At 47.5% G+C, this 17,500-nt stretch overlaps 3 protein-coding genes across 9 annotated transcripts in view; all 3 read right to left on the bottom strand.

Moving 5' to 3' along the window:
- The window catches only part of grin1b (glutamate receptor, ionotropic, N-methyl D-aspartate 1b), a 37,102-nt gene extending 34,454 nt beyond the window's left edge, over positions 1-2,648 (bottom strand). For 2 of the 5 annotated variants that reach the window (XM_084025460.1, XM_084025456.1), the window contains exons 1-2: positions 2,212-2,648; positions 775-1,031 (exon numbers count right to left, since the gene is read on the bottom strand). In XM_084025460.1, coding sequence (XP_083881586.1) covers positions 775-1,031; position 2,212 — 258 coding nt within the window. In that variant the 5' untranslated portion in view covers positions 2,213-2,648. The remainder of the gene's footprint in view (positions 1-774; positions 1,032-2,211) is intronic. The other 3 variants (XM_084025457.1, XM_084025459.1, XM_084025458.1) reach the window with 2 other exon arrangements.
- Positions 2,649-7,874: 5,226 nt separating this feature from the next.
- Positions 7,875-14,491, bottom strand: dok2 (docking protein 2). 3 transcript variants are annotated; one of them, XM_084025465.1, is made up of 8 exons: positions 14,277-14,490; positions 13,517-13,636; positions 13,154-13,321; positions 12,498-12,606; positions 10,732-10,901; positions 10,325-10,609; positions 9,356-9,445; positions 7,877-9,134 (listed from the first exon to the last, which is right to left on the bottom strand). In XM_084025465.1, exons 1-8 carry the CDS (start codon positions 14,334-14,336, stop codon positions 8,313-8,315), a joined length of 1,824 nt encoding a protein of 607 aa, XP_083881591.1. In that variant the 5' UTR covers positions 14,337-14,490; the 3' UTR covers positions 7,877-8,312. The 3 variants fall into 3 exon arrangements, with proteins under 3 accessions (XP_083881592.1, XP_083881593.1, XP_083881591.1); XM_084025466.1 differs by lacking the exon at positions 9,356-9,445 and having other exon boundaries at positions 7,875-9,134; positions 14,277-14,491; XM_084025467.1 differs by lacking the exon at positions 13,517-13,636 and having other exon boundaries at positions 7,876-9,134; positions 14,277-14,491.
- Positions 14,492-15,989: 1,498 nt separating this feature from the next.
- Positions 15,990-17,500, bottom strand: part of LOC311023553 (bile salt-activated lipase-like) — a 5,878-nt gene continuing 4,367 nt past the window's right edge. Inside the window, exons 7-11 of the mRNA XM_084025468.1 lie at positions 17,106-17,292; positions 16,775-16,978; positions 16,442-16,639; positions 16,181-16,288; positions 15,990-16,091 (exon numbers count right to left, since the gene is read on the bottom strand). Coding sequence (XP_083881594.1) covers positions 16,007-16,091; positions 16,181-16,288; positions 16,442-16,639; positions 16,775-16,978; positions 17,106-17,292 — 782 coding nt within the window. The 3' untranslated portion in view covers positions 15,990-16,006. The remainder of the gene's footprint in view (positions 16,092-16,180; positions 16,289-16,441; positions 16,640-16,774; positions 16,979-17,105; positions 17,293-17,500) is intronic.

Raw genomic sequence — 17,500 nt, 5'->3', positions numbered from 1 at the left:
ACATTTAAAAAATAATAATATTGTATATACATACATATACAATTTGGAATAATTTGCAAATGTCTTGTCTTTTAAATTCATGGAAATGTTATGCATGAATGAATTTCACCTGGGTAATTGGAACGCATTCACATATTTAAACAGAAAGAAAAACAAAATATCAGTTTCAGAATGACAGAATGACATTCCAGGAATGTAGCCTGTGAAACATTGTGTGTGAGTGTGTGTGTGTGTGTGTGTGTGTGTGTGTGTGTGTAATCCCTCCATCTTCTCTGGAGGATGGACAGATTAAATCTCATATTCTGCAGAGACAGAGGATGTTAATCTGATGTCTCTCTCTGTCCAGCACGTTGACGCCATGTTGGCCTCATTTCTTCTACAAAGGAAACTCGTTACTGAATGTAGAAATATCTTTGTTCTGATGGATGCTAGGCTATGCTAACATGTAGCTGTTCCATCAACACTCCAAATAAGGTCATCTAGACATAAATACAGCAGAGACCTTGTTGTTTGGACCACAGACAGTCTCTCGTTCCTCCACATAGTCTGGTCTGGTCTCTGAACTAATGTGGTCTACTATCATAGACCTTTGGGGGACCACAGACCCAGGAGACAACATCTGGTTCCTCCATATGGCAAATTTGCATAAGCATAGCTGGCCAATCAGGACGTGCCTCAATCATGCAATATCATAACCTTCATTCTAAGTCACTGACATGAGTCAGGTGACAGGACGGCAGTCAGGACGGGTCATGTGACAGGACCTGTTCTCACCTGGTTGGAGATGAGGTCCTCGCAGACGGACAGAGCCATCTGGATGGCGTTGGGTTTGTGTGTGACGGAGATGGCATTCATCTTGAACTTGTCCTTCCCGTACAGACTGTTGGCCTGGCTCACCGCCTCCTTGAACACCTGCTCATACCGTTTCTGACTCAACACAGCGCCAATGTTCACCAGCCGAGGCTCGCAGCCACCACGGGCAACCGACCAGCACTGCAGCATGGCGAGGAGGAGCACGCCACGGAGCGCCACTGAGGAGGACGAGGAGAGGGAGGTCAGCACAGCAACAGTTGCTCATGGTCAGTAAATGTATCAGCGGTCAAGTGACAACAGCTGATTTCCAGCAGGGTCAGCATGTCGTCCTCCTGACTAGTTTCTCCTTCAATATCTGACTACGTTCCTCCGACAGGAAGCTAGCGTCGTCCTCGTTCCCTCCACAAAAGCCAACGCCACTTTTCCTTTGGATTTTGGATAATTGCAGGATGATCTCTAAAACGTTGATGATACTTACACTGTTTCAGAAAATCACTATGGACCATTTTCTCATAGACTTCTATACAACCAGAGAGGAGTCGCCCCCTGGTGGCCAGAGGTTGACGACTACACCACAGTCACATGACTTCAGGCCACGTCACTAAAGTAAAGGTGGACTCGTGTTCCCATGATGTCGTTTGGTTCTTTTTACTGACGTATCTTAAACCGTAGAAGTAAACGATAAATAACCAGACTTTATTTCAGACGTGAACAAGAACACATTTAATAAACACTTTGACTTGGAGACGAAGGGACAGGAAGTGAGAAAATGCTGACTCATGTCTAGGTTTTGGGACTGTTCCTGTGGGCTTATAAAACCTGACAGTGTTAAGTTAATAAGCTACAGGGTTTCCTCCATTTTGGACTGGTTGGCTCTCCGTCCAATCAGAGGTCAGCATTCCTTCACCTGCAGGGACCCCTTCAACCATGTTAGGAGTCAACAGTGAGCAACGTGATTGGTCGCTGCTCCTGATGATGATTGCTCTTTAACAAACTTTATCCCTTTACCTTTAACAATGAACTCACTATTGTGACTATTTGATGATTTAGATTTATTGTATTTTCAGACCAAACTCTTATTCAACTCCTCAAAGTTGTACATTTTTAATTCCTCACAATTTAAATGTGAACAAATCTTTTCAGATGAAATGATTATATATGATATAACAGAAAGTGAATTTGACAAAGAATGAGCAGGTCAGAAACAGGATGATTGATATGAACAACACTCAGGAGAAGAAAGTCCCTCATTCCGTTTATTTTTGGTGACAGGAATATATTTAATATTATTGATATCATATTTAATTAATCAATGCATGCATTCATTGATTGAATGGAATGAATTTAATGAGAGAAAGGAAGAAGTGAGATAAAAGCTGAATAATCAATGAGACTCACTGTTTCTTCACTGCGTCGTTCAGTCGCTCTCCTGTTGATGGATTTCTCCCGGTCCTCCGGTCCTCCCGGTCCTCCCGGTCCTCCCGGTCCCCGGCCCGGTACCGTGCGCGGGTTCTGCCCGCTGACCGTCCGGTGAGAAGCGTGTTGTTGTTGTTGTTTATTTACTGGCTCTCCATTCTTCTTCTCCTGAGGATTAAATGTTGCTGTGATTCAAACGGCGGGTGACATTGTTGATCCGTCTCGCGCCGCGTCCTGTTGATCCTCCTCGTGACGCTTCATTCAACAGGAAAGCAACATTTCCCTTTGATGTGTCGCGCGCGGATCAATGAATCCGCTTCGACCGGAGATCTCCTCTCCGGTTCTCGGTTTGTGTCGGTTGATGCTCGCGGACTTCCAGATGACCTGAAGCTCGCGAGCCCGCGGTCCGTCCTTGGAACCTGACGCTCGCTCCCGCGCGCTCACAGACGGAGGGGGGGGGGACGCGCCGCCGCTGGAGAGCGAGCACGAGCTTCTCTCTGCTGTTTGAATTAATTGAGCCGCACGTGCTCGTCCCGGCGCGTTCACGAACATACCTCCACTCTCAATGTCACACTTTAGTAATCTATTTATTCATGACATAATGTCACAAACATGTAGTATTTATATTAGCATTAATAAACCATCTTTTTTTTCATGAAGAAATTCAAATAGAATATCTTAAAAATATGGTTTTGGATGGTGTCAGACGTCACCAGCAGGAAGACGTTTCCTCTGATGACAAAGAAAACTAAACATAAACCATGATCAATAAGCTGCAGGAACAAATGTAGAAACCAGATTACATCTAGAGAACTACGGTGGAAGACTCTAGATTCAGGTTTGTCTCTTCTGGGCTACTGTAGAAACATGGGGCTCAGGAGACAACCTCGAGTTTAAAGCTGCATCCTCTCTGCTGGCCACCAGGGGGCGACTCCTCTCTGGTTGTATAGAAGTCTATGAGAAAATGGTCCTACTTCTCTCTGCTGGCCACCAGGGGGCGACTCCTCTCTGGTTGTATAGAAGTCTATGAGAAAATGGTCCTACTTCTCTCTGCTGGCCACCAGGGGGCGACTCCTCTCTGCTTGTATAGAAGTCTATGAGAAAATGGTCCTACTTCTCTCTTGATGTATTATCTCAGTAAACATTGTAAACATGAGTTTATGGTCTCAATCTCTAGTTTCAAGTCTTCTTCAATCCAGCATGATGTTCTTTTAGTACATGATGGTCCATTTAGAGTCCACCAGACCAGAAAGCAGGGGATGCTTTAGGGGGCGGGGTGGGGCGGGGCGGGGCGGGGCTTACCTGCTGATTGACAGCTCACTACCACTGCTCGTTAGCTACTTTAACACAGCTGTAAAGTTGACCTTGAATTATAGAAGCTAACTTTGTTAGCAGCTTCACATCAGAATCCACATGGATCCAGATCCAGTAAGGTGCTACTTGTGTTCCTCAGATCCCCTGTCTCTCTCTGTTCTACTGTCTGTCTGTCTGTCTGTCTGTCTGTCTGTCTGTCTGTCTGTCAGGATGCAAGTGGACTCTTTGTCTTCAGGGAGACAGTGAACTTGTTCCTGGCGTTGATGCATATCAGAGTCTGAGTGTTAGTTCATCATCACCGCTGTCTTCATATCAAACGTCTTTGTTCCCACGGCAACATCACCATCTGATCATGAATCAATAATCCACCATTCACACCGGCTCTTCTTCTGCTGTTGTTTCTGTTTTTAAATCACATTCATCACCCTGTTCACCGCCGGCATGCATTGTTGCCAAGGGAACGGGGATGCAGCCCCACATCCCTATTGTGGTTGCCATGGAAACAAGCATTCCCACCCCCATCCCCTGTGCTCACCAGATGCACCTCAGAATTAACACGATGATGTCATATCTGTTCCTACTCGTTCAGATGTCCCTGAACGTGGCACCGGACAGGGGAGAGGTGATCTTCGTCAGTGATCTTCGTCTGTGATCTTCGTCTGTGTTCAGACCTGAACATTTTAACTATTACTTCACCAAACACTGATGTCATGTGATAATAATTACTCTCACAAAAATCAGCTCTGGGATTCAGGGTCATATTTCTTTTGTGAGGTTTTTCATTTACTCTGGTTTTCTACCTGCTGAACTCAACTACACCTGGTCCTGTCTGTTAGCTTCTGTCTGTTAGCTTCTATCCGTTAGCTTCAGTCCGTTAGCTTCTGTCAGTTAGCTTCTGTACGTTAGCTTCTGTCTGTTAGCTTCTGTCCGTTGGCTTCTGTCCGTTAGCTTCTGTCTGTTAGCTTAAACACACCGCCAATCACGTTTGATCTCCCTTTTTCTCTCCATATGTACGTTTGAGAACTTTGTGAAGCGTCCTGATGACATCACAGCGTCTGTGCTGATCTCAGCTGTGAACACAAAGTAGGACACGTATGACCTCACAGTTTTATCTCTCTGGTGTGTCGGATCATGAGGAAAGACTTCAGCTTCCAGGCCAGTGAGTCCTCTCACACACACACACACACACACGCATACACACACACACACACCACACACGCATACACACACACACACACACACACACACACACACACCACACACACGCATACACACACACACACACACACACCACACACACGCATACACACACACACACACACACACCACACACACGCATACACACACACACCACACACACACACACACACACACACACACACACCACATATACACACACACACACACACACACACACACACACACACACACACCAGACACACGCATACACACACACACACACACACACACACACACTCACTCAGTGATGCTCTTTTTGTTTCCAGCTGAGCGTGTTGTAAGGCGGACAGAGAGATGCATGCTGGGACGCCTTTGTAGCCTGCTGAGTCCCTGGGGGGCCGTGTGTGTGTGTGTGTGTGTGCGTGTGTGTAGCTGGTCACACATTCACAAGTGTCAGACAGCATCAGAGTCAGACAGCGGCTTAAATGAAGACACCAGTTTACTGAACGTCCACCAGAAACCAGAAACCAGCAGATTCTCTCATTTCATTGGAGACCTTTACTTAATTTACGAACAGTGATCAATGTGGCGAGTTTCCATGGTACAGACCCAACTACACAACCCAATATCTCCACTAAAGAACAACCCAATATCTCCACTAAAGAACAACCCAGTATCTCCACTAAAGAACAACCCAGTATCTCCAATAAAGAACAACCCAGTATCTCTACTAAAGAACAACCCAATATCTCCACTAAAGAACAACCCAATATCTCCACTAAAGAACAACCCAATATCTCCACTAAAGAACAACCCAGTATCTCTAATTGAGAACAACCCAGCATCTCTACTAAAGAACAACCCAGTATCTCCACTAAAGAACAACCCAGTATCTCTAATTAAGGACAACCCAGTATCTCTACTAAAGAACAACCCAATATCTCCACTAAAGAACAACCCAGTATCTCCACTAAAGAACAACCCAATATCTCCACTAAAGAACAACCCAGTATCTCTAATTAAGGACAACCCAGTATCTCTACTAAAGAACAACCCAGTATCTCTACTAAAGAACAACCCAGTATCTCTAATTAAGGACAACCCAGCATCTCTACTAAAGAACAACCCAGTATCTCTAATTAAGGACAACCCAGTATCTCTACTAAAGAACAACCCAGTATCTCGAATTAAGGACAACCCAGCATCTCGAATTAAGGACAACCCAGTATCTCTAATTAAGAACAACCCAGTATCTCTAATTAAGAACAACCCAGCATCTCTACTAAAGAACAACCCAGTATCTCTAATTAAGGACAACCCAGTATCTTTAATTAAGAACAACCCAGCATCTCTACTAAAGAACAACCCAGTATCTCTAATTAAGAACAACCCAGTATCTCTACTAAAGAACAACCCAGTATCTCTAATTAAGAACAACCCAGCATCTCTACTAAAGAACAACCCAGTATCTCTAATTAAGGACAACCCAGTATCTCTAATTAAGAACAACCCAGCATCTCTACTAAAGAACAACCCAGTATCTCTAATTTAGGACAACCCAGTATCTCTAATTAAGAACAACCCAGTATCTTTAACTAAGAACAACCCAGCATCTCTAATTAAGAACAACCCAGCATCTCTACTAAAGAACAACCCAGTATCTCTAATTTAGGACAACCCAGTATCTCTAATTAAGAACAACCCAGTATCTTTAACTAAGAACAACCCAGCATCTCTACTAAAGAACAACCCAGTATATCTAATTAAGAACAACCCAGTATCTCCACTAAAAAACAACCCAGTATCTCTAATTGAGAACAACCCAGCATCTCTACTAAAGAACAACCCAGTATCTCTAATGAAGGACAACCCAGTATCTCTAATTAAGAACAACCCAGTATCTCTACTAAAGAACAACCCAGTATCTCTAATTAAGAACAACCCAGTATCTCCACTAAAAAACAACCCAGTATCTCTAATTGAGAACAACCCAGTATCTCTACTAAAGAACAACCCAGTATCTCTAATGAAGGACAACCCAGTATCTCTAATTAAGAACAACCCAGTATCTTTAACTAAGAACAACCCAGCATCTCTACTAAAGAACAACCCAGTATCTCTAATTAAGAACAACCCAGTATCTCCACTAAAAAACAACCCAGTATCTCTAATTGAGAACAACCCAGCATCTCTACTAAAGAACAACCCAGTATCTCTAATGAAGGACAACCCAGTATCTCTAATTAAGAACAACCCAGTATCTCTACTAAAGAACAACCCAGTATCTCTAATTAAGAACAACCCAGTATCTCCACTAAAAAACAACCCAGTATCTCTAATTGAGAACAACCCAGTATCTCTACTAAAGAACAACCCAGTATCTCTAATGAAGGACAACCCAGTATCTCTAATTAAGAACAACCCAGTATCTCTACTAAAGAACAACCCAGTATCTCTAATTAAGAACAACCCAGTATCTCTACTAAAGAACAACCCAGTATCTCTAATTAAGAACAACCCAGCATCTCTACTAAAGAACAACCCAGTATCTCTAATTTAGGACAACCCAGTATCTCTAATTAAGAACAACCCAGTATCTTTAACTAAGAACAACCCAGTATCTCTAATTAAGAACAACCCAGCATCTCTACTAAAGAACAACCCAGTATCTCTAATTAAGAACAACCCAGTATCTCCACTAAAAAACAACCCAGTATCTCTAATTGAGAACAACCCAGCATCTCTACTAAAGAACAACCCAGTATCTCTACTAAAGAACAACCCAGTATCTCCACTAAAGAACAACCCAGTATCTCCAATAAAGAACAACCCAGTATCTCTAATTAAGAACAACCCAGTATCTCCACTAAAGAACAACCCAGTATCTCTACTAAAGAACAACCCAGTATCTCTAATTAAGAACAACCCAGTATCTCTAATTAAGAACAACCCAGTATGTCTACAGTGACTGGTGGACGGTGGAGGTAGTGACTGTGATCTACAATGATGATAGACTGCTCTCTGCTGCTCTCTGCTGGAGGAAGCTGCTCACTACAGATCTGAGATCACATTCATCAAGTAACATTAAGACCATTCATAACATAGAATGCTTTTATTGTCTTTGCACACTAAGCAGGATGTTCTCGACTAAACGATGAATTGATAATGATACTAATAGTTGTGAGTGAGGAAAGCACAAACAAGCTGAGCAGAAATGGTTGAATTTGTTGCATTTAATTCTTTTTTTTTAAAGATTATTTATTTTCGGCTAGAGCGCCTTTTATTATTTTATTCAGACAGTGTGAAAACACGAAGAGAGAGGGAGAAGACATTGCGGGAAACTGATCCCGGGCTGGGAGTTGAACCCGGGATCGCCGTGTCGAGGACATTGAGCCTCTGTACATGGGGCTGCTGCCCTAACCACTGCACCACCGGCTGCCCCGTTGCACTTAATTCTTAATTACCACAGAAGAAGAAGACAGCGGCTCGTCCTCCAAACAAGAAGACAAGGTACAGAGACTCTAAAATGGCGGATCAGTTAAATAATTAATCTGAATCATGTTAATGCTCAAAGCTGCTTCCTGTCTCCGCTACGCCATTTTTACCATCACGTTGTTGTACGGTGAATCCTGCAGCTCCTCCTGATCCTCCTCCATCAGCTCATCCTTCCCATCTTCTTCTTCTTCTTCTTCAGTGCTTTGCGAAACAGGAAGCGCCCTCTGGGCTCGCTTGGGGACGGCGTAGTCGTCCATCCGGGGGTTGTACGGGTACTCGTGACCTTTAGGGTCAGCAGCTGTACCCATAATCCTCCAGGCGTTCCCTCTCATCTCCTCGGGGTCGTCGTAAACGGAGGTGGGAGGTTTATTTGGAGTGGCGGCGCAGCCTTCGGGCTCATCGTAGATGTGCTCCACCTTCCTGTAGGCTGGCGTGCCTTCTGTTTTCAGGAAGACATTTCTGATCTTCATCTCGTCGATGCTGTCGTAGAGCGGGTCGGCGGCGGACTCGGCTCTGTGGGCCTGATGGGAGTTCAGCCCGTCGGACATGAAGTTCATGGCGATGGTGTCGAAGGGAAGCGAATACTCAGGATCCTGAGGGAGGATGGATGGGGCACCGACGCCTTGTTTGGAGCCTCGGCCTGCAGCAGGCAGCTGGATGATCTGGGAGTATGTCTGGTTCCGCTCTGGGTCGGAGCTCAGTTTGGGGCTGAGGCGAGCATTGGGGTTGTGGATGGAGCCGTGGCCCTGGGCCAGGTGGGGGCCAGGGTGGGGGCCAGGCTCGAGGCTGGCGTGAGGCAGAGGACAGCTGGAGATCATCTTGACCTGGTTCTTACGAGGGACGGGGACACCGCGAGTGTCCAGGGTCAAACTCTTCACAGCCGTCAGCATTTTGTCGACCGGAGGCTCCAGACAAGACTGAGGACAGAAGAGAGACCAATCATTGATCGGTTATTCACTATACAGGGTCAGGTCCATCCGGGTCAGATCCATCAGCTTCAGATACATCAGGGTCAGATCCATCAGAGCCAGCAGACCCTGAAGGGACTGGAACTCTTATTTCACTCTGAGGATACTGTTGTTAAACCCTCAGACAGGAAGTCAGACCAACATGTTGTGTGGTAGTTTGCGTGTCCTACCAGTGGGGGGTGCTGCTGCTGTGAGGGGGCGGAGCTCTCTTTGAGTCTGTGGTGGGTTTCTGTAACCAGGCTGTAGACAGCGTCATCTGCCTGCAGGGAAACATGCGGACAGTCACCCAGGGGACCAGATCTACATCTGGTTCTATCAGATCTACATCTGGTTCTACGAGATCTTCATCTGGTTCTACCAGATCTACATCTGGTTCTATCAGATCTACATCTGGTTCTACGAGATCTTCATCTGGTTCTACGAGATCTTCATCTGGTTCTATCAGATCTACATCTGGTTCTATCAGATCTTCATCTGGATCTATGAGATCTACATCTGGATCTATGAGATCTACATCTGGTTCTATCAGATCTACATCTGGTTCTACCATCCTGACTTAATTTCTTAAATCCTGATTATCTTAAAACCTGGTGGTGTAGTGGGTAGCACTCTCGCCTCACAGCAAGAGGATCCCAGGTTTGATCCCCGGGTCGGCCCGGGTTCCTTCTGTGTGGAGTTTGCATGTTCTCCCCGTGTAAGCGTGGGTTCTCTCCGGGTTCTCCGGCTTCCTCCCACAGTCCAAAGACATGCAGGATGGGGATAGGTTCATTGGTGACTCTAAATGTCCCGTAGGTGTGAATGTGAGCGTGAATGGTTGTCTGTCTCTACATGTCTCCCTGTGATAGACTAGTTACCTGTCCAGGTGAACCCTGCCTTCACCCAATGACAGCTGGGATCGGCTCCAGCCCCCCCGCGACCCTGAATACAGGATAAGCGGTAGACAATGGATGGATGGATGGATGAACGGATGGATCTTGAAACCTAAAAAGTTTATTCTGACAATTCGTACTTATTTAATTTTTGTATTTATTTATTTCTTTAATTCTACTTTATTTATCTCTACTTTATTCTGAAATCCTCTTCAATTCTAAAGCTGTGCTTTTATTTTGAAAGCATGGACAGGTGTGTTGGGAGCTCACCTGAGCAGCAGGGAGTTGTGGAATGTGGCTGCAGAGCTGAGGTAGCGGCGGCGTCCTGGTCCGGACCAGGGGCGGGTTGAGGGGCAGGGGTGGCAGGCTCACATCCTGGGGGGTCTCTGGACTCATCTGGCCCCCACTGGAGGTCTGCCTCTGGGGGAAGGAGATCCGCTGCAGGTTGATGGCGGCTTCCACAGCCTGAAACAGGAAGTTGCCCTGTTTGGTGTCAAACTCAAAGTTACCCTCGCCGGAGTCGCAGCGGCGCCCGGCCTCGAAGGAGAACGTGGTCTGGGGACAGGAAACCAGCAGAATCCGGATTACATCACCCTTCCTCTGTTCGTGTGTATATGTGTGTGTGTGTGTGTGTGTGTGTGTGTGTGTGTGTGTGTGTGTGTGTGTGTGTGTGTCACCTTGTCCCGTCCGAAGCGTCTCAGGTATCTGTACGGCCAGGTGAACATGACCTCGCTGCTCTTGTCCAATAGGAGCAGAGCATCGGTGCCGGCACGAAGGACTCCGTCTCCCTTCAGTCGGCAGCGATCGGACGCCTCCGTCCTCCGAACACACACTCTGAAGTCACGCACTGACACACACACACACATTTATGGGTGATGTCATCGACCGCTGAAAGCAGAAGTCTCTTCTGTGTTCCTGATGATTTCTGCTTCACTGGTTTCATTATGATCTGGAAACAATCCTAAACGAGGTTCTAGTTGTAGAACCTGGTCACCACAAATCGGACCACCAGGAGAGGTCTGAGTCAGACTGGTCTTGGTGGTCCTGGGAGGACAGAGGACCAGGATTTGATCCACGAGGCTCTCATTGAAGAACACTACGTGGCCTTAATCACCTCCTCAGTCCTGGAGTCTGGTTGATGGGTGCTAGGCTACGCTAACATTGTAGCTGCTCCATCAACACTCCAAATAAGGTCATCTAGACATAAATACAGCAGAGACCTTGTTGTTTGGACCACAGACAGTCTCTGGTTCCTCCACATAGTCTGGTCTGGTCTCTGGACTAATGTGAGCTACTATCTAGACCTCTGGGGGACCACAGACAGTCTCTGGTTCCTCACATAGTCTGGTCTGGTCTCTGGACTACTGTGAGCCCCCTGTAGGTGAGATGAGGAACTGCATCATCTCTTCTGAAAGCAGCAAAAAGTCTTTGAGGTTAAATTCACCGTGAAACGTCTTCCTGTGTGACGGCTGTTAGATGTGTGACACGGAGGAAACCACACACACACACACACACACACACACACACACACACACAGTGTTGGAACAGTAGCAGCCTCGTTAGCTGCACATCATGACCTCAAACTGAACGTTGCTTCATCTCGACATTGTTTCTTCAGTTTATTAATGAATGAATGAATGAAGTAACGTGGGCTGCACGGTGGTGTAGTGGGTAGTACTGTCACCTCACAGCAAGAGGGTCCCGGGTTTGATTCCCGGGTCGGGTTCCTGTGTGGTGTTTGCATGTTCTCCCCATGTGACCATGGGTTCTCTCCGGGTTCCTCCCACAGTCCAAAGACCTGTCTGTCTCTCCATGTCAGAGTTCGCCCAATGTCATCGGCTACAGACCCCCCTCCAAACCAAAAGTAAAATGTGTTTTTGTACTAGTAGTAGTACTAGTAGTACTGATGCAGTGAATAGGAAACAACTCTCCATAAATAATAATATGAATCATGAATATTCTCCACTGTCTCTCAGGGTCAGCCCACATGCACAACAACAAGACCTGAACCAGGACCAGACCAGACCCAGCCTCCAGTCAGCTACCAGGACCTGAACCAAGACCAAGACCAGACCGGGTGCCTCACATCTGCCACAGGCAGCTAAATTTAGCCTCGAGGCGGAAAGAGGAAGTGTGGTGGAAGGCATGACATGAGGAGGAAACCGTTTCTTCAGTCTGAACACATGACATACACCAGCTGATCCAAGACCTGCAGCTGATCAGAGACCTGCAACTGAGCCGAGACCTGCAGCTGATCCGAGACCTGCAGCTGATCAGAGACCTGCAGCTGGTCCAAGACCTGTCAGGTCTGGGTTCCAAGACACTTCCTGTTTGATTCCAGCCAATCAGCAGTGAGCGTGGACCACATGAGCAGCACTTTAACGTCTTCTGCTTCTATCAGACCGGTAGAAAGACAGACAGACAGGAGGACAGACAGGTGTACCTGTCTCTCTGCCGCTGTACAGTGAGTTGTCCTCCATCCCTTCGTCTTGGTCCAGTCTGGTTCCTCTCTGCAGGCTGGTCCTCTTCGATCCAGGTTCAGTCCAGTTCATCTGCACACAGTCACGTAGTGGTTAAAGGACCGTCCCAGTCTAGTCCTGACTCCCTTTAGAGGACCAGAACAATCTAGACCTGACCCCCTTTAGAGGACCATCCCAGTCTAGTCCTGACCCCCTTTAAAAGGACCATCCCAGTCTAGTTCTGACCCCTTTAAAAGGACCATCCCAGTCTAGTCCTGACCCATTTTAAAGGACCAGAACTGTCTAGTTCTGACCCCCTTTAAAGGACCATCCCAGTCTAGTCCTGACCCCTTTTAAAGGACCAGAACGGTCTAGTCCTGACCCCCTTTAAAGGACCATCCCAGTCTAGTCCTGACCCCTTTAAAGAACCAGAACTGTCTAGTTCTGACCTCCTTTAAAGGACCATCCCAGTCTAGTCCTGACCCCCTTTAAAGGACCATCCCAGTCTAGTCCTGACCCCTTTTAAAGGATCAGAACGGTCTAGTCCTGACCCCCTTTAAAGGTGTGTGTGTGTGTGTGTGTGTGTGTGTGTGTGTGTGTGTGTGTGTGTGTGTGTGTGTGTGTGTGTGTGTGTGCTTACAGGGAAGGCGATCTCACACAGCTTGGAGGTCCAGTCCTCCAGCTGTATCCGGTCTGCAGCGAACACGTAGATCTTGTCGGTGGTCTCTACCAGGAAGGGTCCCGTGTCTCTGGGACACCCATCCACCTCGACCTCCGAGACCCTGATGCAGTCGGCCAGACGGATCACCTGGAGACACAAAGGCTCTGATCACCTAGGTAACGGGGCCATCGCCACGGCAACAGAAACAAGTACATTTAAATATGAAACCCAAAAATGAAAGGAGTCCAGTAGGGTCCAGTAGGGTCCAGTAAAACAGAGTCCAGTAGGGTCCAGTAGGGTCCAGTAGAACAGAGTCCAGTCCAGTAGGGTCCAGTCCTCTACCTTCTTGTGTTCCTGCTGTTTGCGGTGACTTTTCTCTCCGTCTTTACACTCAAAGAACTCCAGTCTGGAGACGGACCGGGGACTCTCCCTGAACAGGACACACCAGACCCTCTTCCACTTCTACACACACACACACACACACACACACACACATGTACACACATACACACATATACACGTATACACACACATATACACACACATATACACACACATATACACACACACACACATGTACACACATACACACATATACACGTATACACACACATATACACACACAAACACACACACAAACACACACACAAACACACAGATATACACACACACACACACACAAACACACACACACACACACGTATACACACATATACACACGCATAAACACACACATACACCCATATACACACACACAAACACACACATATACACACACATAAACACGTATACACACGCATACACACACACACACACACATATACACACAAACACGTATACACACACATACACACACACACACATATATACACACACACATATACACACACATATACACACACACACACATATACACACACATATACACACACATACATACACACACACACATATACACACACATATACACACACATAAACACGTATACACACACACACACACACACACACACACACATAAACACGTATACACACACACACACACACTCTCTGTTACTGCTGTCGTCGTGCTGTTAGCGGTAGCGTGTGTTAGCGTGGCCCACCTTGCCGAACCTCTGGGTCTGCAGGTAGACCAGACCCTGCTTCCTGACGTCGTCGTCCATGGCAACCCTGCTCCTCCTCCTCCTCCTCCCCACTTCCTCTTCCTGCTCAGCTGTCCTCTATTCCTCCTCACTTCCTCTTCCTGCTCCGCTGTCCTCCTCACTGCTCCTCACTGCTCCTCTGCCTTCTTCTGGACACGTATTTATCTTCTCCTTTCACCTCCTTCACGTTCCTCTCCTTCCTCTCTTCTGTGGACTCGTCTCCTCCTCCGTCTCCTCCTCCTTCTCCTCCTCTTCCTCTCTGTGGTGTCAGTGTGATGCAGAGAAACATCAAGTGTGTCATCTGTTTCCTGTCTTCAGTCTGTTGCAACGTGTAACACAGAACTACCATTGCTCTACCCGGTTCACATCAACCTGCACCCGGTTCAACCGGTTCACATCAACCTGCACCCGGTTCAACCGGATCACATCAACCTCCACCCGGTTCGCATGAACCTCCACCGGGTTCAACCGGGACATATCATTAACACAACATATCATTGCCGATAAAGTAAGAGCTAAAAATAGAACAAGTGTTAGGTCCTCATCTGAGTAAAGTAGTACCTTAAGAGCAACAGTGCTCTGATCAGAGTGCTAAAGGTAAGGGGTTTTTTGGGCGGGGGGGGGGGGGGGGGCGTTAGTGGGTCATGCTATGTAGAGTCAAGGTGAAGATGGCAAATGACTCTGCTGTCCTGACATTGGTCAGGAGTTCGTTCCACCACTGAGGACCAGAACAGAGAAGAGTCTGGACTTTGCTGAGCGACATTTGTATGATTTCAGCGATGGTGGTACCAGCCGGCCAGCTGAAGTAAAGGAGCCAAGTGCTCGCTTCGGGGCATGAGGTTTGACCGGTGTTTGAAGGTACGGGGAGCCACGGAGGAGGTCACGGAGGAGGGGGGTCACATGGGAGAATTTGGGTAGATTGAAGTTAAGGCGTGCTGCAGCGTTCTGGATACGCTGCAATGGTTTAGTTGCTGAGGCCGGGAGTCCGGCCAGGAGAGAGTTGCAGTAGTCAAGGCAGGAGATGACCAGTGCTTGGACCAGGAGTTGCGTTGCATCCTTTGTGAGGAAGGTCCGAATCCTGCGGATATTGTAGAGGGCAAATCTGCAGGATCGGGCCACAGCAGTGATGTTGGGGGTGCAGGATAGTTGGTCATTGAGGATTACACCCAGGTTCCTCGCAGTTGACGACGGCAATACTGTGATGCCCTCGACAGTGACCGACAGGTCCATGCGAGGGTGAAGAGGCCCCTCCCTCCAATCAAGTCTATTCACTACAGCTGAGCTGGCTGAAACTAGGTAATTGCCCACTCAGTAAGATCAGCTTCACAAGAATTTAAACAACAAGTATCTAGACAAGACTAAATGTTACAACTAGCTCTACTCACAGAATGCCTAAACCCAAATATACAATATTCTGACTTACCAACAAGATACAAAGCAGCTTCCTTCCTTTCTCCAGACAAAAATGTAGTTGCAGTTCATATAAACCTCCACCATGTTCACATAAACCTCCACCTTTTTATGGTTTTGTGGATCAGTGGTCAGTGAAGAATTGGATCACATCAGGAAAGAAACAGAACCAGAGTCTGGAGCTCAGCTTCCTTTATTACACCAGAGAAGAAAAAGAGAACAAATGAACCAATAAACCTCCTGGTCTCCTCCTCCTCCTCCTCCTGGTTTCCTGCTCCTCCTCATGCTCCTCCTGGTCTCCGGACCGACGGCAGGCTGCTGTAGGTTTTTGTCCAGTAGGTGACGTAATCTGATCTCAGGTCGTAGCTGAAGAAGGAAAACTCAAACTTTATGAATCAAATACAGAAGAACAAACAAAGCAGAGAAACCAGGTTAGATAGAGTCCAGTAGAGTACCTGACGGAGGACTTGGTGATCTTGTTGTTGATGTTCAGGTAGGGTTGGTGGGTTTTGGTGAAGGCTGGCCAGGGGGCTGGGACTCTGCTGTCGCCCTTATTGGGATCACTGGACAGATGGAGAGACCAGTTCAGACTACTTCAGACCAGTTGGGACTATGACCACTATTTCTATTTACTAGGAGAAACCCCCATTGGGGTCGGACGTGATTGTAGTCAGGTGTGTTGACCTGTGTGTTTGCAGTGCACACTAGGAGTTTACCCGGTCCTGGCGAAGTTGGTCCAGTACGCGATCATGTACCCGGACAGGTCCCGATGCCGGGGGAAGTAGACCAGCGGGGTGGCGAAGGGTTTACCAAAAAGGTACTGCAGGTCCTCGGCGTGCTCCGCCTCCACCCAGCGAGGGAATCCTGGGATCCGGGTCTTCATGTTGAACAGGTACGAGTAGGTATGGGCTCCACTGAGGGACAGGAAACAGGACGGTCAGAGGACCTCAGAGACATGGTAACTTGATCAGAACACCTCAGAAACCTGGGAACCTGATCAGAGGACCTCAGAAACCTGGTGTTGGTGCTGGTCTTTTGACTGAGCTGACCTGGCGTTGTTGGCATGGAGGTTGAGGGCGATCTGCGTGGGGACCAAGAACAGGAAGTCCGTCTCGATGTCGGCCACCGTCTTCTTCACCACGGCGGGCTCGGGCGCCGCCCCCCAGTGGGAAGTGTAGACGCTGAAGGCGGAGCTGACGGCGGCGGTCCCCTTCTCTTTAGTCAGACCGGCCAGGAGACCCCTCACGTCCTCTCTGAGGACCCGACAGGACCACGTCATGAACCATTACATTTACATTTAGGGCATTTACATTCAGACTAGACTATAAACCAGATCTGCTTGGCTCCATAGAGCCGCGTAGACCTGGACTCGGGACTCACGCGGTTGTGTTGCCGTTCCTCAGGTTGATGGACGACACATCGACACCGGCGAAGATGTGCCCGTCCATGCTGTTTACTCCGCCCATGTAGTCAAACTGGGCCGCGTTGTGGAACAGCTTACTGGGCTCGTCAGGGAGGAAGTCCCCGTCCACCACCGGGGCCAGCTCCAGCAGATCCATGACCACACCTGCAGGACGAGACAGACACCCTGATGGACCTACTTCTGATGAGTCCACCATGGGTAGGTCTAATACCACAGCACTTTAACCCAGGAGACTACTGAAAGTGTCCCCCAGAACCAGAACCGAATTGTGTTTTTTTGGTTTTAGTTTCAGTGGTGGAGACAGACAAATGAGTCGAGACAGACAGACGGGTGGAGACAGATAGATAGAGTA

The sequence above is a fragment of the Eutrigla gurnardus genome, assembly GCF_963514095.1.
Source record: "Eutrigla gurnardus genome assembly, chromosome: 13".
NCBI lineage: Eukaryota > Metazoa > Chordata > Actinopteri > Perciformes > Triglidae > Eutrigla > Eutrigla gurnardus.
The sequence above is the reverse complement of the archived record's forward strand: the minus strand, read 5'-3'. Positions and strand labels throughout refer to the sequence as shown.

Bases quoted from the DNA above. Each gene is read 5' to 3' on its own strand.
- dok2 (XM_084025465.1), bottom strand. From the start codon at position 14,336: ATGGACGACGACGTCAGGAAGCAGGGTCTGGTCTACCTGCAGACCCAG. The intron at 13,322-13,516 runs GTAGAGGACTGG...TTGTGTCTCCAG, and splicing joins AACAGCAGGAACACAAGAAG to GTGATCCGTCTGGCCGACTG. The intron at 12,607-13,153 runs GTAAGCACACAC...GACTGTGTGCAG, and splicing joins TGTGTGAGATCGCCTTCCCT to ATGAACTGGACTGAACCTGG.